Source organism: Nilaparvata lugens, chromosome 4 (assembly GCF_014356525.2).
Source record: "Nilaparvata lugens isolate BPH chromosome 4, ASM1435652v1, whole genome shotgun sequence".
NCBI classification, from domain to species: Eukaryota; Metazoa; Arthropoda; class Insecta; order Hemiptera; family Delphacidae; genus Nilaparvata; species Nilaparvata lugens.
The window spans coordinates 58,129,702-58,151,898 of record NC_052507.1 but is presented as its reverse complement, the minus strand read 5'-3'; the positions used below and the strand labels follow the sequence as shown (position 1 = coordinate 58,151,898).

General features: G+C 35.2%; 1 protein-coding gene across 1 annotated transcript; it reads left to right on the top strand.

The window, feature by feature from the left end:
* The first annotated feature begins 187 nt into the window (after positions 1-187).
* Positions 188-21,753, top strand: LOC111057096 (ornithine aminotransferase, mitochondrial). The gene is made up of 7 exons (XM_039425971.1): positions 188-372; positions 8,832-9,022; positions 10,746-10,970; positions 12,376-12,599; positions 14,930-15,184; positions 18,725-18,980; positions 21,233-21,753. The coding sequence occupies exons 2-7, from the start codon at positions 8,842-8,844 to the stop codon at positions 21,394-21,396; spliced, it is 1,305 nt and encodes a 434-aa protein (XP_039281905.1). The 5' UTR covers positions 188-372; positions 8,832-8,841; the 3' UTR covers positions 21,397-21,753.
* The last annotated feature ends 444 nt before the right edge of the window (positions 21,754-22,197 follow it).

Here is a 22,197-nt window from a genome sequence, read left to right as displayed (position 1 = left end):
GATCCCTTTTATCAGATTTTTTCTTATCAAATTACTTTTTATGCTGTGATTTTTCTAGACATGATGTAACGATTTGATTATACAAGACTTCATCAGGATATCTTATCGCAATCACATAACAAATCATTATTCTATACGACCCAATAACAGTTAAGAGAAGTATGTTTATCGGTAGTATATAAAGTTTGAATGAAAATGTCACAACCTCTGTTTGTGTGCGTGAGTGGTGGGTGTCGTTTGTTTGTGTGTATTCAAAAAGTAGACATAACTGCAAGCTATTTCTACAAAAATTTCATTTAGATGAAACAAAATCTGCATTTCAAACTAGTGTTGAGGAATTTGCTATTTCAGAAGCTACAATTCGTTTTACAGGTAAATAAAAGTCAATAATTTTTTAAATACTTGTTTTTAATCGAAATAAAACAAATATTTGTTCACTTTTCCAAAATTGATTCACTTCATTGTGATTATGTAGATTCATGGTTATTATTCAACAAATTGTAATTGGCTGCGTAAAAACTGCATAATACTGTGCGATTGGAAATACCAAGTTAATTCTCAGCTTAATAGAGATGCTGGGAGTAGGTAATGATTTTGATAGTGGATTGTCGTGGAGGCCTCATATCGATTATTTGAGTAGGAGACTGAACTCTGCTGTCTTTATAATTCGAAGTGTTAGAGGTTTGTCAAATATTCATAATTTGAAAAGCGTCCACTATGCATTGTTCCATTCCCTCATATCATATGAAGTGGCATTCTGGGGGAACATCTGATCAATACAGAATCTACAGAATCCATTCGGTAGATTAAACAGTGAGAACAAGCTGCCGGCCATTCTTCAAGGAACTGGGAATTTTCCCTCTTCTCAGTCTTCCCATTTATGAATGTATTTCCTTATTAAAAAAAAAATAGAGCGATATGACAAGAGGATCGGCAATACATTTTTACGAAACAAAGAGACGCCTCATCTTAGAGATGATCATCATCGAACGAACTACTCTTTTCACTATAGGGGTTAGGAGTATGGGTATCAGATTCTATGATGCCTTGCCTGATAACATGTAAAAATATCAGAATTCAAAAAAATATACGTGAATTAGAAAATAGCTAATTAAATGTAGCTAAAATAGCTGATTTATGTATCCTCCAATAATGTTTTTATCAATTGAAAATTAAAATGACTTAACTTTAAAATTGACATGACAAGTCATTTATACCCCTTCAATAAGAGGTTACTGGATGCTTCAAATATCAAAAAATATCTCTATCAAGGATCTCTGATCAAAAAATGTATTGTAGGCCTAATGTCTGATACAGTGAATCTGGACTTGTCTTGTTGAAATTGATTACCCTAGTCTTGTAATATAGGAGATAGAACACTATGGTAAGGCGAAAATTGAATTTTTGTAGTGTCCCATATGTTCCACATTCATAGGACTTCTGAATTTTCATGGAGCATTGTTCGTGATCGAGCATTCATGAATTCCAATCCCTTTGAATGTATGAATTATTGCTGTTAATCTCTGAAACACACCCTAGATTTTTCAACACTATATTTTTTTTCAAACTATATAAAGCAATGCAGAATAAATGCAGAAATATTTTACATGTAGACTATTCTCTTTTCAAACATATATGACAATGTAATAATATTCAATTTCCAACAAGAAATGATGGAAGATTACTTATTGGAGTTAATAAAAACAATAATATAAAAACTTGTAGTACCCTCAAATTGAAGTTTTTAATAGAAGGGTACTACACGTTTTTATATTGCTTTTATTAATTTGAATAGAGTAGCCCATATAAGTGAAGTGATTCTACTTATTGGAGTTATGAATGAATAATATAAATTTTAGTATTTCATTCTCAACAGGAAATAATTTGGGGTCTATTCAAGTGATAATTACAATCTCAGATGAAAAAGATTAAATGGAAATTGTAGTTGGCCAACTGCTGGAATCACTATTATTAAGCAATCTTTGATCAGTATCGACTAGGCAGTCGTAGTGAACGGTTGATTTGTTAAATGCTCCGTTGACCGTATCTTATCTGACTGATACTGACTCGCGTAAACTGTTGAATTGGAACTTTCCATCGTTGTATTGTTTAACACTGAAATTCTTGCAATTTTTAGAATCGGTTATTCACTTTTCTAACCATGTCTGTGTGTGGTAAGTGCTTAGTATCAATTAAAAGAAACGAGAAAAATCAACTTCAGTGCTCTCAGTGCCGGTCTTCTTTTCACGGCAAGTGTCTGAAACTTGATGACTCTGAAATTGAAATTTTGTCAACCAAATCGTGGTCGTGTGATAGTTGCTTTTCCAATGAGAGACGTTTACGTTCACAATCGGACTCTACACCGGTGAAATCTATTCATAAGGAGAATCCGACTCGTGAAGTGATTGATCGGGATACTCTTGTTTCGCTGTTTGAAAAATTCAAGATGGACATTATAGCTTCTCAGAAAAATCTAGAGAAAAAACTCGATGACCATATCGCTAGTAACAACTACTTAATGAAAAGATTAAGCTGCAACAGGATTCCATTGATTCATTGAAGAGTGATTACGCAAAAGTGAAAGCTGAAAACATCAAAATATTAGCGCTTCTTGAAGAGCGTGATCAATACTCCCGTCTAAATTCCGTTCAAATTCATGTATTCCTGAAAGCGTTGGTGAAGATGTTGTTCAGATTGTTACCTCGTTGGGTCGCGCGCTGGACATTAATTTGAACAGTGAATCAATGACTGCGCTCATAGACTGGGAAAGCCGAGTGGAGGTCGCCCCCCTACACTTCATGTCAAATTCGTACGTCGAACTGATGCTCATCTTTTACTTGAAAGAAACAAGAAGAAGAAACTCACTCCCAAGTCAATCAACCTGAATGGGGATGGCCGGATCTTCGTCAATATGGCGCTTTCCAAGGGCCAGAGAAAACTTTTCAACGCTTCAAGAGAGCTGCAGAAGAGCGGATTGGTGCGTCATGTGTGGTGCGATCGAGCGGGTCGAGTCAAGTTAGGAAGGTAGACGACGGAAAAATTTTCATTATCAAATCGGAGAATGATCTTGAGCAGTTTCGAGAATAGACTTCTTCATGATTGCCTTACTCATGTATGATGTGTCTATTTATTTTGGACGTGTGTGTAGTTGGAAGTGTCATATCAATGTGCCTAGGTTAGTACGGTATCTTATTCAGTTGAGTTTTCCTTTATAGAAGTTCAATTATTGGACTTCTATATTGATAATAATGAAATTTTATTTCGTTCATTATTATCCTGTTCTCCTATTGTTTGTATTTAAGCTATCAATAGCTGTGAGAATACTTAGATAACAGGTAGCACTTATCATATCAGTAAAATGTTTTTTCGGGATGTACAGGATTTAGCTCAGTACCTATTTTATCTTTGATTTGGAATCATTACTTCAATCCATTCATAATGAAATAGTATATTACATCTCTGATAATACATTGTAATATTGCATTTATAATGGCCTAATTTATAAATAATTAAAAAAAAATAATTAAAAAATATATTTATATCACAGAATATACATTTTTGGAGAATAATAGGACTGATTACAGTTATATTGAATAATCATATTAGACTTTACCTCAAATAAATCGTATACCTCAAAATAAATACTATATCTCAACGATAAATCTGATACAGTCAACATATAGCCTACTGTTATCATGAAGATGTTCTACACTTATTATAATATATATGATTCTATACTTATTATAATATTATGATATTAATATAGTGGACACTAATGGTCTAAGATTATATTTATGTATGTGTATATTATTGTTATTTTTCAATTTTTTCGGTAAATACATGAATTTGGAGAATATTTCACTTCTAAGATAATTAACTATTTGGCACAATCAATATTATTCTCTCTAATCTGATCACTGATTCTGTAATAATATTGAATTAGATTCCGGAATTTGATATTGTACAGCTTCTGACAATTGTAATATTGCATTTATAATGGCCTAATTTATGAATAAGTTAAAATACCATAGGCTATATCACAGAATATACATCTTTAGAGAATAATAGGACTGATAACAGTTAAGATTAAATAATCATATTAGAATATTTTGAATATTTTTATCATTATTTTGAGGTAATTAGAATTTTGTTATTGAATACCGTATTATTTGTCAATGCAACTTGAATTTCTATTTCCACTTATTTTTCTATTTCTTCTTCTTTTGGTTCCTATCCGTTCCGGATGTTGGCAACCATTCTGGCTATGATGACCCTGTTGACTGCCGCCCTGAACAGCTGTGCTGTGCTCATTCCATACCATGTCCTCAGGTTCCTAAGCCACGATATTCTCCTTCTTCCAGGACCTCTTTTACTTTCTACCTTGCCCTGCAATACAAGTTGGAGTAGCTCGTATCTGCTTCCGTTTCTCATTATATGTCCGAGATATTTGAGCTTCCTCGCTTTTACAGTATTGAGAATTTCTTTTCCCTTTCCCATTCTTCTTAGAATTTCTTCATTAGAGACATGGTCCACCCATGACACCCTCAGCATCCTCCGGTAGAGCCACAATTCAAATGCCTCTAGTTTGATTCTATTTTTCTATTAATCGAGATGAATTTAATCGAAGTAGATAAACTCTTATCAATTCTTAGAGGTTGTGATTCTTATCTATTCATAACAGTGATTGCTTGAGATTATCAATCTGCATGATTCTTAATTTATTTGTTGTAGACTATCTAGATTATTTATATTCTGAGCTCATTTTGGATCAATTTGTTACTAAAGGGTTTAAGTTTGATATTGTTTTCCAAGTGAATTTAATTGATGTAACTAGTGGTTTATTTTTACATTGAATTACTCTAAATATTTTAGAAACTATTCTATATTCAGGTCCTAGTCAATTTGAGCCCTTTGGAAAAAAAAAACTTCAATAGGTTTGTAGGTATGGTCTAGTTTAAATTCTTTCTTTCAATTTTTTAATAATTTCATCCTATTCCAGGTTTGAATCATATACGTATCTTATACGAATATCTTACTGGGTTATAAGGAGTCTTCCTTATAACCTTCTCTCAAGTCATAATCCAATAGTTTATTCTATACCTAAAAATGTTTTATTCTACTTCCATTACTTGTTCCTTTATTAGATAAAACTACTTTTTGAGTCATTCAGTCTTGTTAGTGCGGTCGAGACTACGAAAACTTCTTTTTTTTCTATTTTTTCCAGTGTTTCGTTTTCATTTCTCTTTTTTTTCATTTAGTAGAAACTTTATACTATGAACAATGATTTTGAATGTAAATATTTAACTTCAATTGAGGACTTTAATGAATATTTTAAGAGTGATGAGAGTCTTATTTTTTTCCATATGAATATTCAAAGCATTAATAGAAATTTTGATGAATTTTTGTTATACTTGAACAATTTAGAAATGAAACCAGATTTTATTGTTTTGTCTGAAGCGTGGATCCAGCCTGATGTAAATATAAATATATATGATATTAAGGGTTATGTTACTTTATTCTCATGTAATGATAACAGATGTGGTGGTATTGTTGTTTATCACAAGGAGGAATTCACCTGTTGCACAGTAGCTAGACAGATTGATGGGGCAGATTCTCTTATATTTGAATGTGTGTACAATAATGTTTGCTTCACTCTGATAGGAATTTATAGATGGCATGGAGTTCCGGTTGATCGTTTCTTGACTGATTTTAGTGATATGTTGAGTAGCATTAAGAGTTCGGTTGTTGTATGTATTGGTGATTTTAATATAAATGTTAATAATTCTGATCGAATTAGCGACAGGTACTTTGAAATAATCTCTTCTAGTGGTCTTGAAAATTTGATTGATATTGATACACGTGTGTCACGGAAAATACTTCAACGTGCATTGATCATGTGTTGCTGAGAGGTGTTGGTCCATCTTCTGCGCGCTCTGCTGTTCTTGAGGTCTCTATAAGTGATCACAGAGCTGTGTGTCTTTCTATGCTGGCAAAAAAGTCTCGGCCAGGGGTGAATTTTGGTTCATTTCAAATTGGGATGTTCTCACAGGATTACTTACAATCCAAGATTGGTCTGTTGTATTCAGTGCCGAAAGTGTTAATCACGCATATAATTGTTTTTGTTATGTTTTGGACTCTGCCATTCAATCATCTAAGGTCACTAAGTCCACTCAAATAAATCACAAGCAACGATTATTGAAGCCTTGGATGAACAGTGGACTTTGTGAAGCTATTCGGTCAAGGGACAAATTATATAAGAAGACAATGAATGAGCCTGAGAACATCAGATTGAAACATGAATTTGTTACTTTGAGGAACAAGATAAAAATGTGGGTAAAGATAGCAAAGGAGAGATATTACTATGATCGGTTCCAGACTGTAAGAGGTAATTCCAAAAAACAGTGGAAACTTATCAATGAATTGATTGGAAGAGGAGCCAAGAAAAGTAAATTCAATTTGGTAACCGAGGATGGTGTTGTAAGTGAAGATTCAGAGGTTGCTAATATGTTCAATGAATACTTTGTCTCTGCACCTAAGTCTGCTGTTCCACCCCCTTTTCCTCAGCAAGCGTTGAACGACTATAACAATGTTTTCAGAGAGCCACGTTGTGATAGATCACTGTTTTGGTATCCGATTTCTTCTTTGGAGATTGAAAAAGTCATTGCATCCCTGAAAAACCCTAAGGCCCCTGGCATCGATGGATACTCATCAGTCATGGTCAAGAAAATAAGCACAATCATCAGTCCAGTGTTATGTTTCATATTTAATTTAAGCATTTCTGAGGGTGTTTTTCCATGTAAACTCAAAATTGCGAAAGTAGTTCCAATTCCCAAAAAAGGTAACCCAAAATTAATCCAGAATTATAGATCCATTTCTCTTCTCTCTGTTTTCTCAGTTATATTTGAAAAACTGATCAAAAATCGCTTGTTGACTTTCCTAAATTCAACTAATTTTTTCTCAAATTGCCAATTTGGTTTTAGAGAGGGCCTAGGAACTGAGTTAGCTTTGAGAAAGTTCATTTCAGAGATATGTTTGAACATCAATAATAGAGAGGTGAGAAGAGTATCTGGCTTGTTTTTGGACATTCGGAAAGCCTTTGACACGGTTGACCATGCAACACTCATTAGGAAATTGGAAGCAGCTGGTATTCGTGGTTTGCCTCTAACTTGGTTCTATTCATACCTTTCTGAACGGTCTCAGGCAGTTAGCATTGGCTTGAGTTCTAGTCCACTTCTTATGGTGGATTGTGGAGTTCCACAAGGCTCTGTATTGGGACCTATCCTGTTCCTGGTGTATATTAATGACCTGTATCATGGCCCTTTCAGTGGAAGGTTCACAGTTTTTGCTGATGACACTGCCCTTTCTTATGGTGCAACCTCAGATTCGGATCTGTATGATCAGATGTCAAATGACCTTCGCTTGATTTCTGTGTGGTTTGCATACAATAAATTGAGCCTGAACCTTGAGAAAACCATCTACCTGAATTTTGGGATTGCATCTTCATTCATGCTTATCCAGCCCTTGAAGTTTCATTTTGTTGGTTGCAATGAAGTTGATTGTGGCTGTGGAATTATAAATCAAGAGAGAAGTGTAAAGTATCTTGGCATTACCGTTGATGATGATTTATTGTGGAAAAACCAGATAGAGTCAATGAAAAAATACTTGCGTTGCCTTCTACATAGGGTTTTCAGTCTTAGAAACTTGTGTCCAACATTTGTTCTGAGAGACCTCTATTTTGCCCTTGCTCAGTCTCGTCTCTCATATGGATTAGTTTGTTGGGGAAGTACTTACATAACCCATTTGAAGCCTGTATTGTCACTCCAGAGAGCCTTAGTAAGAGCAATAGTTGATAATCAAGAAAATCTGGATTTATTCTCTTCTTTTCAGTCTATGAAAATTTTGCCTCTGAGACACTTGTATGTTTTCAAGGTATTATCTCAATTCTATTGGTCTAGTGGGAATGAAGGCGCTACCTTGGGGCACGAGGCCAATGATAGGAGAACTAGGTTTGCTGAAAGGTTTCCCATTCCTAGACCTCATAGTACTTTTTTCCAAAAGTCTTTCTGTTTCCTGCAAGGAAGATTTTTCAAGCAACTGCCTCAGGATATTGCTTCTGCTAGTTATCCTCTCCCAATTTTCAAAAGAAAAGTGAAGAAGATAATCTTGGCTCTCAATATTGATGTGATTGAAAGTTGGTACCACATCCTAAGATAATCTATTCAATATTCCCTTAGCTTCATATTTCTAAGATCTGGCATTTCAACATAATATAGCTTTCAGGTTATTAGGTTGCATAACTGTTATTGTATTTTTGGCAGTTGCTGCTATTTTCTAAGTTCTATTCAATTACTATTTTTCTTAGCTCTATCCACCTTTCTATTCCTGGGTTATATGATTGCTGGTTTAATTCTGAACATTAATTAATTATATTAATCACATGTTTTTTTTCTAATTATAGACCTCATTACTCTCATTACTCTTATAACAATGTTTCTTTTTCATTAACTTACTCATTATATTATGGATGTTTTTTTTTCAGTTTATTTTCAAAAAATAGTCCTTGTATTGTAATTTTAGAGATTTATTGATACTCCTATGCGCGGACAGAAATTTCATTCCTTTGCGCCCAGTACATTTGCCATAATATTATGTTTGCTTGTATTTGAACACAATGTTACTTTTGCTTTTCTTTTGTTGAGATTTGTAATCTATTGTTCACTATTTTTTGTATTTATTTTAATTTTTTATGGCAAATAAAAGTTTCTATTCTATTCTATTCTATTCTATTATTGGAAATATTTCATTTTCATCTTTTTTATTTTGAACACCAGGACAGACAAGATGTCTACAATAATAAAGTGCACCAGTGATTGTATAATAAACAATCTGTTCAAATCAATTGTGGCCAGAGGAATATCCCCTCCATCAAGAAGTCTCTCTTCGAAACAAGTTATAGAAAATGAGAAGAAGTTTCATGCTAACAATTATGAACCAGTGCCTATTGTCATATCCAAAGGGAAAGGTGAGTGTATTATATTGTGAAATAAATTTATTCTCATTCTCAGTTAAAAAATTATACCATAGTACCCTTTCTCTAAAAAAACTTCTTAATATAACTTTTAAAAAAGGTTACTATGATATTATTTTTCAACTCGTCGCCCTGAAGAAATATAATCATTATTCTCATTCTCATTTATTTATGCTTCCTACTAACGGGCAAAAGACTTTGTTCTTTTTTATTAGTAGTAATTTTATTTTGCTCTGTGAAAATCATGAGTTTTTATTTTCCTTTTCTCTTATTATATATATTTTTTAGTTTTAAATTACAGTATGTTATTATACTCAAGAGAAGGAACTTGTACTATAATATGTTGTATTTGTTTTGATGCAAAATAAAAATCTGATTTAATGATTCACAGTCCTAGTATCTAGTGCTTTCAATACTGTTTGAGTTGGACCTGTAATTCATATTACTTCTCAGGGAAACGATTATAATTTTGATGGTTAGGCCTGATTTTTGAGTTCTATAAACATTTCTAGCCATTGAACAAAACGTTCTTCTCTATGAAGCTCTTATGATGAGTGAGAAATTATTGGTTTTTTAAGTGCTATTATATTCTTAAAAGTCTGATTTTGAAATAAATATGCATTTCTGTTTCATCTGAAATTGTTTTTTATTCTAGTAACTCTCCAATGAATAATCATATTATTTCAAAAATATTGAACATATATTGCTATTTTTGTTACCGGTACCTACATTATTCAACTCTCTTACTAATTCGATCAATAATATTATACATTTTTCTCTAATTGATAAAATTATTTAAAATTATATTTATATTACCGTACGTTTCTATTTGGAATTCCATTAAAGCTATTATTTTTCATTCTTGCGTAGAAATAAATTGAATGGCTTCTTAACTGAACATGGATTACTATGAGACAAAGCAAGTCAACATTACTAGGCCTATATATTATATTAACTTCCCCAATTCAAGAACTGAAGAAATATTTATCTTAGGAAATCGCATGATCCAATGCTTGGGACGGTAGTCAATATAAACAATATCAATAATCTACTCATGAGCCTGCGCATTATTTTTAAGGATTCCAGTCCATCTTCATGGAATAACTGTCCTATCAATACAATGCTTGAATAATCGCTTTGGGGAGTTGACAGTGAAGAATAATATTCCACATTATTTCAGTCGAGTTTTTAATTAATAAAAACTACATTTATGGATGAGAATCCTTCTCTAGTAGATTATGTGACAATAATATTTCTGTTATTTGAATTTTCCTGCTAATAAATAAAATTCATTAATAACTAACTTTCAAATTCAAAACATATTCAGGAATTCATATAAGTTATATATCATGGGAGGTAAACGCTGAACAATACCTTCCTGTATTTCAATTAATTTTCAATAAATGAAGATAGCCTATTAGAATTATCAGAAAAAAATTCAAGAGTTGATAATATCTTCTGTCTTCTCTTATATTATATAATTATGTGACGTAGATGCTGAACAATAGCATTTCTGTATTCCGATGTTTGTTTATAATTGGACTGGGCCTATAATATACATGAATATGGAGGTGTTAACCCCCCCTCTCAAAACCATAGACGCACCCCCAAATTCTAGGAAAGATTTGGTTTAGAGCCCCTCAAAAAATTTCATGGAAGCACAGTCAAATATTTCCGATACTATACGATAATATTATTTTTGAAAATATTTTCCCAGGAGTTGATGTATGGGACGTAGACGGCAAACAATACCTGGATTTTCTGGGTGGATTTGCCACCCTCAATCAAGGCCATTGTCATCCTCGCATTCTGAAAGCATTGATGGACCAGGCCAGTAAATTACATCACACTTCCCGCTCGCATTACAACGATGTGCTATGGGAGTTCTCAGAGCATATCACAAAGCTTACGGGATTTGATAAAGTGCTGGCTATGAATACAGGTAAAATATGCAATCATTGTACTACTTATGGTATTGTAAATTATTCATCCATCCATTTATTCATGGGAAAATCAATATTATCACAATATTTTATTAGAGAAACAGGCGAACACTTCCATATTAAAATTTATGTTTCCCTCATACTCATATTTCCGCCATTCATATACTTGTTATAATCTCACTCTCAGATATAACATTCTCCGGAATAAAGTCAAGGAACATTTTCCACATTTAAATTTAAACAATATGAATTACATAATTTTATATGATATCAAATGATGAGCAAACAAAAATTTACATGATTCTAGTCAATTTTATAAGAAAAGTTGTGAATTTCATCCGGACATCTTCACATCTACAGTGACAAGACTATAACACAACTAGTTTCAAAAGTTTTCTCTTCAGCAACCTCTCCATCTTGTGAATCCTTGTAATCTATCATTCTTATTAAAATTTCGTTCAGTCTTCTTCTTTTTTCTCCCTCTCGAATTCATTTTGCTCTTCCATCTCTCCCACTTATCGCAATTCCAGATTTCCCCCCTTACCCCCTGATGGGGTGATAGCACCTCTTCCATTCCCCAGTTTTTATCTGAAACCATGAAATAACCAACTCTTATGGCTATTCTCTATTAAAACACATCCCTTCACATCTTTCCCTATTCAATGATTATTCCCTATCTAAATATAGATCATAGTAACATTACACTACTTATTTAGCGTCCTTCTCATATTCCTAGATTCTATCCTATTTCTCTATATCAATATTTCTCTAGTTCTCTCTTGTCCTCCTCATAATCTTGTTCCCATCTCAAGTTCCCTCATTCTTGTCCTTTTACTCCAACTTCTCCTTTCCTCTTCCAGCTTCTTCACCTCTTTCGCATTATCACTCTACTACGTCTGTTCCATCCTCTCTACTTATGAACCTTCTAAACCCTTTCCAAAACCTAGATTTGGAGTTAGCTTGATGAATTATTCATCTCCGTTCTGACAGTATACAACCACACAGAAAACATTGTTACTAATAATGTTTCAATTTCGTATAGGCCGATACATACAAATTCACGATTGAGTAAAAATACATCTCTCCAGTCTACTTATTATATCATATAAGTGGTGATCTCATAATCTAGTTCATGAAAAATTTTCACGGTGGAATGGAAGCGATATTGTCAGTTCCACATGGTTTATTTGAGACAAACTGAAGTATCAATGCACTTGATGCATCATCATCAGTGATAATTTTTGTTTAGTCTAGCCTCAATTTGGCTGAAATAATAATTACCTATTAAAAATTATAAATTTTGTGGACCTGATAATATCGCTCTTATTTTACCTTGATAGGCAGAAATTCCACAACATCTTTGTACATAGGGTAAATTTCTCCCTACATGGATTTCTCTTGTAGGTGTTGAAGGTGGTGAAACGGCAGTGAAGCTAGCTCGACTGTGGGGTTACAAGAAGAAGAGAATTGCAGCCAATGAGGCGATTGTGCTGTTCGCTCGCGGCAACTTCTGGGGTCGCACCCTGGCTGCCATCTCCAGTTCGGTGGACCCCTGGATGTATGAGAACTTCGGCCCTTACATGCCCAACTTGAATCTGGTCGACTACAATGATTTGGAGGATTTGGAGGTGAGTGAGAGTTCTGTAGTTGCTTCAACTATTTATTTATTTATTCATTCATTTTCTTCACATACAAAGGCTCACAGAGATCCATAAAGAGCCTTATTTACACAATTAAATGAAACAACAATTTAACTTATATACATTTTGAAAAATAGTAAATAAAGAAAAGAAAGCAAAAAGCATTTACTCAGAATAATCAAATAATTTCATTATTATAAAGAAAAATGTGAAAAGAAAGAAGGTAAAACAATCCTTTCCAAAGATTCTAGAGGAAAATACAATTAAAAAAACGATTTAAAGATTACAGGAGAGAAAATAATAACTAATAAAAGAAAAAAAGCTAAGTAAACAGAAAAAGAAAAGTCTTAAACTAGGAGAGTTCCAGCCAGAGTTTACAAAACAATTCATCTAAAAAACGAGCGTCTGATGATAGATTCAGTTCACAATGTTTCTTATATTCATTGAATGAGCTCGAAAACGGATCAATGTATTCATTCAAGCTATTAAACAGTCGTAAGGTTTTATAAATAAATGAGTTGTAATGATGGTTTGTTCTAGCAAAGGGGAATCTCGAACAATATATTCCTTCTAGGTCTGATAGGTCTTAATTAGGCTGATAAAATATGGTAAATGGACGTTATGATTTAAAATATTATATAACAACAATAGGGCATTTAATGATCTCCAATCAACTATGAACCAATTGAAATTATGTATATTGAATGCATTGATATTCCCTTCCTGGTCTGTAGCAGTCTACTTATCATATTCGATTCATCCATAGTTGAAGAGTTAGATATTCAATATTATTATTGGGGAACGCAAGGTCTTATGGAAACTGGTCATCTTTATCACTCATTTCTCCTTTCCAATCTCATCATTCTCTTTTCCTCCTTTCGTCTTCCCTTCTCCTCGTCATCAACATTCTTCTTCTTTTCGACCTTTAATTTTTCTATTTCTTTTCACTTTGTATCATCGCGGCCCCACCACTTATTAGTCTTCTCATTCTTGAGGTTGAAGTCCTTACTCCGCCTAGTAAAGAATTTTTACATTTCTTCATTCTTCTTTTGTCCCCTTCTACTTTGCCTCCTTCTTCTCCTGCATTCCTTCTACACCTTCTCGTGATCCTCTCTCATTTTTTATAATGATCGAATCAAATAAAATGCTTCAATATTATAGAAAGCCCTTCAAAACGTTTTTCTCTCTTCTCATTTTTTGCTCTTCTCTTTCTACGTTCCTCTCTTATTCTTCTCTCATGGTTTTCCCCACTTTTCCTCATTCTTCCCTCCTCCTCTATTCATATTATTCGTCAAATGAAAAAACAATCACAGAAAACCTTTCACTTACTTCCCCTCACATTCCCTCAATCAATTAATCTTTCTTCCTCCCCACCACTTTTTTTCATCATCATCATCGTCCTCCTTCTCCTTATCCTGCTTCTGGTATTGAATGAATTGAATAAGAACACATTAAATTGCATTAATCCCTGTGGATCCCTCACCTTTATGAGTCCTCTTTCCTTCTTCAATTGGTATTCTCTTTCTTCCCCTTCTCCTCTCTGTTCTGCTTGTTCTTTCTTGTTCACTCCTCTTGTTCTTCTTCTTATCCTTCGCATCATCCTTCCTCTTCATTCATCGAATTACTGGAATTAAAACACTTGGATAAAAATCAAAGTACCTTGTTTTTAACTTTTTCCCATGTGAATATACAAGTAGCCCTCACCAATACAGCGATTATTGAACTACTTATTCCTAAAATGCAATAACTTTGAATTGGAGATTCAAGTAGGCTACTCTGCTTTCAACTCAATTTTATGCAAATACGCTAGTAGCTATTACCAATACAGTGGATATTGAAAAGCCGTGTCCATACTGAACAAATGTTCGACATACATTTCCGGCAAACATGTTTGTTGAGGAGCTCAGGGACAAACATTTTAAAAAGTTTGGACAATCATTGTTTGTCAAACAAAATATTACTGTTTTTCCAAACATTTTCAGAGTTGACAGCTGTAAAACATAAAACCTGTTCTTCCCACTTACAAATATTTTGTTTGGTGACGCGTCCACACTGGCCACGGGCAAACATTGTTTGTCCAACATAATAGAATTTGCCTAAACTTTCCCAACAAAAATGTTTGTCGAACAATTTGTTCAGTGTGGACACGGCTAAACACTCATTTCTGAAGTACTATAGCTTTGAATTAAAAATTGAAGTACCGTACACCGGTACCCTGTTTTCAACTTAATTCTATGTAAATACGAGTAGCCTAGCCTTTCTAGGAACGTGGATATTGAAACACTTATTCCTGAAATACATCATCTTTCAACTTGCAGAAAGCCCTACAAAACCCGAACGTGTGCGCGTTCATGGTGGAGCCCGTCCAGGGCGAGGCCGGAGTTGTCGTTCCGGATGCAGCGTACCTGACGGGCGTGAGACGGCTCTGCTCCAAGTACAACGTGCTGTGGATCGACGACGAAGTGCAGGCCGGGTTGGGGCGCACCGGGCGCCTCTTCTGTCACCAGCACTACGAGAATGCCCGGCCTGACGTCATGGTACTCGGCAAGGCGCTGGCTGGAGGCGTATATCCGGTGAGGGTTACATTACTATAATTCATCATCTACTGGATAAATAATAATAGAAGGGCTATTTTTGAACCTCTGATTTGTCGTATATGAAAAACAAATGTAAATAAATGCTTATATTACGTTTTTGGTTATGGATACTCTCAATTATCAAGAAATGTAAACAAATAATCGAAGCATATAAATTTCTTTTAAAATTTTTACTCACAACATATGTTTCAACATTATAAATGTCATTTCAAAGTAAGGCTTGACTTGATAATGACATCAATGTTGAAACAATGAATATGTCACATTGTGAGTAAATATTTTCAAAGAGGTTACTTAGATTTTTTTAATTTTATTTCTTGATAAATGCTTATATTTATACCTCTTGTGAATTAAATTCGAATGCACGGTATTGCTGTGGTGTACATCTCTGATTCTATTTACATTCTAAATTCGATTGTAAAATATCGGGGACCGAGCTTCGCTCTGGAGTACGAAAGCATAAAAAAATTATAACGAAAGAAGAAATTATAAAAACATTCATAACAGAGATGTTCTATCTAATCACAATAAATTGAGATCAATTCCCAGAGGAATGCAAAAATTTCCCTCACAAAGGCCCGGTTGCACAAAAGCCGGTTAAATTTTAATACTGATTAATTTCACGTGAACCAAATCAGAGAATACCATTTCGAAAAGATGGATCTACTGGAATTCATCAGGATTGGAAATAACCCGGCTTTTTTGCAACCGGCACTAAGTACCTGATTGAATGATTACAAAAGTTCAACTGCTGAGTCATAATTTTGACACAGTCCCACACACATGAACTCGCACACTCACTTCCATCACCAACAGACGACGAAATAATTATTATCAGCTGTTTTCCCAAGGATGAATAATAGTTATCCTTTTAATGTCCTTCAGCGAATTTTTCCAGAGATAAGACCTAGTGCAATCGAATCTTTATATTATAAACCTACTATGTTCTGAACTTCGTGAGAATCGTTAGAGCCATTTTCGAGATCCGGTGAAATACAAACATAAACATCTAAACATTCAAACATCTAAACATTCAAACATCTAAACATATGAACATATAAACAGAAGTTGCTCGTTTAATAGTATATAGGATAGTAGTGAAGACTGATTCAGGCGTAGGCCTTATGCCTGTTAGTAGACTCCCTTATTAAAAAATAATAGTTATCATAAATAATAATAATGAATTGCATACACTTATGGTTATTATTCTTTAACAGAATCGCCGTGAAGATTGTGGCATTTGTCATACCAGTAAATCAGCCTATCAAAATCCTGTCCATAAAATGATTCTTTATTGATTCATACAATAAGTACATCATCAAAATGATAGTGCGAGGAAAAATAAGGTAACCTTGTGCCGCCAAATGAGTTGAAGTGGGCCAAAACTTTGTTTTGGAGCTGTTCGTTAGTTTGAAAGCTGTGCCTTTCATGTTCTGGCTTGAGCTTCAGGAAGAGAAAGGTGAAGGCTGGCAAGTTATTAGTAGCTAACTCAGGTTTGAATGACTGGTGATCGGAAATATTCCTTTTGGATTATTGCTGATAAGGATTCGTTTGGTTGTAACAAAACTGGGTGACAACACTAACGTTGTCATGACGTCTCACAATGTTTCGTAATTCAAACTAGCATCTTTGAATTCCTGACATGATTCATGTCTTTAGGGGGTGCCCGCAGAGTGCATTCTTGGTGAGGGGGTCCCAAGAAAGACCAGCAGCGTTTAATATGACGACGGCCAACCTTTTTTGCTAGTATGACTTTATTATCACTCATGAAGCTTTCTGCATGAACTTGACTGATTTTATGGTAGATTCCTATTGAACTATTTCTTTCTTCTTGCGAATAACTAATAACGATAAGCAACTATGGTAGCTACGGGAGACTAAGTTTATGGATACACAGGGTCTGTATAATAAGTAACCGGACTGACCTCAGGAAATTTTTAATTGGCAAAATATGTACAATTTTTCTCTAGGAATCTTCAAATTAGTCCCCATTGGAGTCAATAACACGCTGATACCGGATTTTCCAATCCTTGAACGCTCCCTGGAAGTCAACAATCTCTATGCTGTCTAGTCTAGAGCCCTCGTCGTAGCACAATGAACGTTTTCCAGAGTCCTGAACCGCGTCCCCTTAAGTTGTCTCTTGATCTTGAGGAACAAAATTATGTCCAGTGGTGCCATAAACGGGCTGTAAGGAGGATGTGGCTACGTTACCCTCGACTGTTTGGCCAACTGCTCGGTGACAAGCAGACAGGTGTGTGTTTACAGTTTGGTCGGGTGGCACAAACTCTTTGTGAACGGCCAGTACTACAGAGAGGTGCTCCGTCGACTAACTGCCCGGGTTCACCAAGTCCGTCCGGGGATTGCCGATTCGTGGATCCTCCATCACGACAATGCTCCGTTGCACACCTGCCTGCTCGTCACCGAGCAGTTGGCCAAACAGTCGAGGGTAACGTAGCCACATCCTCCTTACAGCCCGTTTATGGCACCACCGGACATAATTTTGTTCCTCAAGATCAAGAGACAACTTAAGGGGGCGCGGTTCAGGACTCTGGAAAACGTTCAACGTGCTACGACGAGGGCTCTAGACTAGACAGCATAGAGGTTGTCGACTTCCAGGGAGCGTTCAAGGATTGGGAAATCCGGTATCAGCGTGTTATCGACTCCAATGGGGACTTCTTTGAAGATTCCTGGAGAAAAATTGTACATATTTTGCCAATAAAGAATTTTCTGAGGTCAGTCCGGTTACTTATTGTACAGATCTTGTATATCTTGACAACAATTGACGATCAGGACGCACCGATTGATTGATTGATTGATTGAGTACTTTATTTATGTAGATTACAATATATACTGGCTTATACACTTATATACAATAGCTTACAATACAGCAAAGTTATAGATGAATTCACATAATATAGACTAAGAAAATAACTATTGAACTGTATATGATATGAAAAAGCAATTTGTAATATAATAACTATAGATAATAATCATATTGTTATGCATCTACATAAATTGGCGGAGCTTTGGACATATCAATGTCCATTCTTTGGGAAGAATATTAAAAATATCCTCCCCACTAACTCTCTACCAAATTAACTCTCTACCGATCACAGATCATTTGGTGAGGAGGACACGCTTTTGAACTCTGTGAAAATCGCCCCCTCACTCCGTCCATATCTCATGATACCTATGTGATCGGAGGTTGAGACAAATTATGACCCTCAGTATTGTTGCAGTAGCCTATATAATTATCATTAATACAATGGAATCTAATTTTCCTTGATGATCCCGCAAGCTTTCGCTTGTGCATGGATGATGAGATAGAAAATGATAATAAAGCATAAATTGATGATGAAATTGAACTGATGAAATATGATAGAATCACTGGGGATAAAATGATAAGAGAAATGTATGCTCTTGACGGGATTTGAACACACAACTATAGACCTACATAACTACTGGCCAATGTTCTCTATATTATTCTGATTAATGTGAAATTTCGTCAACCCCCAGGTATCAGCAGTGGTAGCTGACTCAGACGTGATAGACTGCTTCACTCCGGGCACCCACGGCTCGACGTTCGGCGGGAATCCACTGGGCTGCAAGGTGGCCATCACTGCTGTTGACGTCATCACTGAGGAGGGTCTGGTCGACAATGCTGACAAGATGGGACAGGTATTCAGGGACGAGTTGGAGCGATCTCTGCCCAAAGAGAAGGTGTCGCTGGTGCGAGGCATGGGTCTTCTTAATGCTATTGCACTCAATACAGGTGAGAATTAAAAATCAATTCATTCAGTGGATATAATAATTGACATTGATAAAGATCAACTGATCAAATTTCTGTTTTCATTATCGATTGATAGAAGTCGAGAATTAATGAATAAGATCGATGAAAAATATCAGTGGGAATCGCTAAATTAATAATAAGAAGCTTCTAAAGTAATAGTACTTTGAATTTTTGTTTGTATGGCTTTGGAGATGCATTAGCATTTCCTAAAAAAATATAATCAATTTTGACAAAAGTATAAAGTAATGATGTTGTAATATGCTGTCAATATTGTAGCGAAATATTATAATTCTCTCCAAAAAATAATTCGTCACCCGTCCTCCACCACGACCCTATTGAGAACTCTGGTGTAGAAAATAAAATTTGTGGACCAAAAAATCCAACAAAATGCTATAAGTTAAGCTTCAGTAAGAAAATGTTCTGATATGAATAATAAACCCGCCTCCCATTGCAATACATGATGAGAGTAAGTATTCAAACAGTTTGGTGAAAAAAAACGATGATATACATACCGTGAAAAACCCGCCTCCCTTATCCCTCCATTATGAGTTTACATTCTTCATGAGACTTTGGAAATGCGTATCATAGATTTAAAGGTGTTTGTTTACTTTTACTTTCAAGATCATAGTAACATTCTCAAACATTGTTTCGTTAGTTCCTTCACTCATATAAGAATGCGAAGAAACTAATACTGGAAACTATGGACGAAGAGTCTCTGAAAAGGGCGCCATGCCAAAAAATTGTACGTATGAGAAGTGAGATGGAATTGTTATTATTTTATTCTTCCATAAAATAGACTGATTTTAGACGTGAGATATTTATATTGGAGAAAAAATTTGGAAGAAATTTTGTGGGAGGGCGAGGTCTCGCTTGTTAGCTGAAACACTGAAAGTTTACCACCTTCCCAATTCGTGGGTGAGATTGAGCGCGCTCGCCAAGACATCTGGCAACAGGTCAGCCCGAGTTGAAAGCAGAGAAAGGTCGAGAGAATAATTCTATGTTACTTTCATTTATTATTGCATGCGTTATTGCATGCAAGTAATAGTCCACATGACAGCTGTGGACTGATTATTTTTTACTAAGTTACATTGAGATATTAATTGCCTGCATCATTGAATGCAATTAATAATCTACTCGACAGCTGCTGATTTACGATGAATAGTCTGATTTTTACGGAAATATTGGCGTTTGAAGGAGACTCCTTTCCTTTTGTATCATCCTTGCAATGCAAAATTAGAGAAAAACCTCACTATAATGTAGAAGCGAAATTCAAAAAGTAACATACCTGTCAAATTTCATGAAAATCTATTGCCGTTTTTTGCCGTAAATGCGCGACATAAATATGAGAGAAATGCTGAAACGTCGACTTGAATCTTAGACCTCACTTCGCTCGGTCAATTAAATTAAGTAGACTTCCAGGGCTATCGATATTGTTTAGAAAACCGTATTCATGGCTCTTATCATGGAATAATCAAGTCCTTGTTACTCTTATTTTGGCACTAGCCGTCAGGCTCACTTCGCTCGCCATATCCGTCTAGCCAGGGGGCTCCGCCCCCTGGACCCCCGACTGGATCGTCCAAGAATGAGATCAGCAGGCTCGCTTCGCTCGCCTGCATTTTTCATTTGAGCATTTTTATCATATGTTAGGACAATCCAGTCGGGGGTTCAGACTAAACGTCTGGCTAAACGGATATGGCGAGCGAAGCGAGCCTGACGGCTAGTAATATAATATTCCCAGGATTGAAGTAGCAGTCCCCAATCAATTTTTCCGCGATAAATGCTTTTAAATCTTCAACTTGGTGCCAACCTAACAAAGTCAACTCAACTTAATGCCAACCTGACAAAATTATTAATTTAGTTGTCAGTTAACAACTGTTTCGAAGAGGTACTCTATCTAGATTATAGTTCTATAGTAACATATGATATGGAAATTTCAATTATAATTAAGAGATTGGGAGAAGAAGAATAAACATGCTAAAAGACGAACTTGAAACCCTTAAAAACAACCCTTAGAGTTGGAATATTGCCAAAAGATTTCTTAGTGCGCCTCTAAAGGGCCAACTGAACATACCTACCAAATTTGAACGTTTTTGGTCCGGTAGATTTTTAGTTATGCGAGTGAGTGAGTGAGTGAGTGAGTGAGTGAGTGAGTGAGTGAGTCAGTGCCATTTCGCTTTTATATATATAGATTCCTTATCAAATGTCATCAATTTCATATCTAAAATGTATTTCAGATTTTTGTTCTCCGTGGGACTTCTGTATCAAGCTGAGAGACAACGGCCTTGTGACTCGTCCTTGCAAAGCGAATATCATCAGATTTGCTCCTCCACTGATCATCAATCAATCACAGCTCAATCAAGGACTGGAAATCATTGTGAAAACTGTGAATGAATTGTAAATTTCTACAGATTTGAATAGGCCTAAACAATGGAATATGTTTTACTACAAAAACGTTTATAGTTATTACTACCTGTTTGATATAACTTGATCGGTATAACTTAAGTGATGGTAACTTAAAACCTACAATTTAATTTGGACTGTTGTGAAAATTTGAGAAGGGACAGTTTTGGGCATAAGCCTGTTGTGCCTTCTCACATAAGTGTAATAATTTTATGTAGGCCTACATGACTGATAATAAAATATGAATAACATGTTAGTAGCCTTACACTGTTACACTTGTCCAGTACAAGAGCTTTATAGCTTATTCAGTAAACTGTATGAAAAGGATATCAAATTTAGTACAGGCAGTAGCTTATTACATTGAGCATACATGAGAGAGGCAGTTAATTTGTCTCCAGATTATTGATAGGGGGTCATTAGTATACATGAAACTCGATGTCGTCACGTCCCAGGGTGGTCGACAGATTGGGTGGGAGGGGGATAAGTTGTAAAAACGCGCGCTTAAAAAATCGCCTGTCCTGCAGTTACTATTCATAGTACAGCTTTGACTTTTTTCCGAATATTATCTACATATAACTGGCTTTCAATATGGCCCTCTACATTTTTAAGACAAACTGCATAGTTTTTCGGTAATTCCGAGGATCATATTGAAAGCCAGTTATATGTAGATAATATTCAGAAAAAAGTCAAAGCTGTATTATGAATAGTAACTGATTCAGGACAGGCGATTTTATAAGCGCGCGTTTTTTACAACTAACCCCCTCCCACCCAATCTGTCGACCACCCTGGGACGTGACGA

Excerpts from the sequence above, each read along its gene's own strand:
- LOC111057096 (XM_039425971.1), top strand. The coding sequence starts at position 8,842 with ATGTCTACAATAATAAAGTGCACCAGTGATTGTATAATAAACAATCTG. Across the intron at positions 9,023-10,745 it reads TGTCATATCCAAAGGGAAAG|GAGTTGATGTATGGGACGTA; the intron begins GTGAGTGTATTA and ends ATATTTTCCCAG. Across the intron at positions 15,185-18,724 it reads TGGCTGGAGGCGTATATCCG|GTATCAGCAGTGGTAGCTGA; the intron begins GTGAGGGTTACA and ends GTCAACCCCCAG.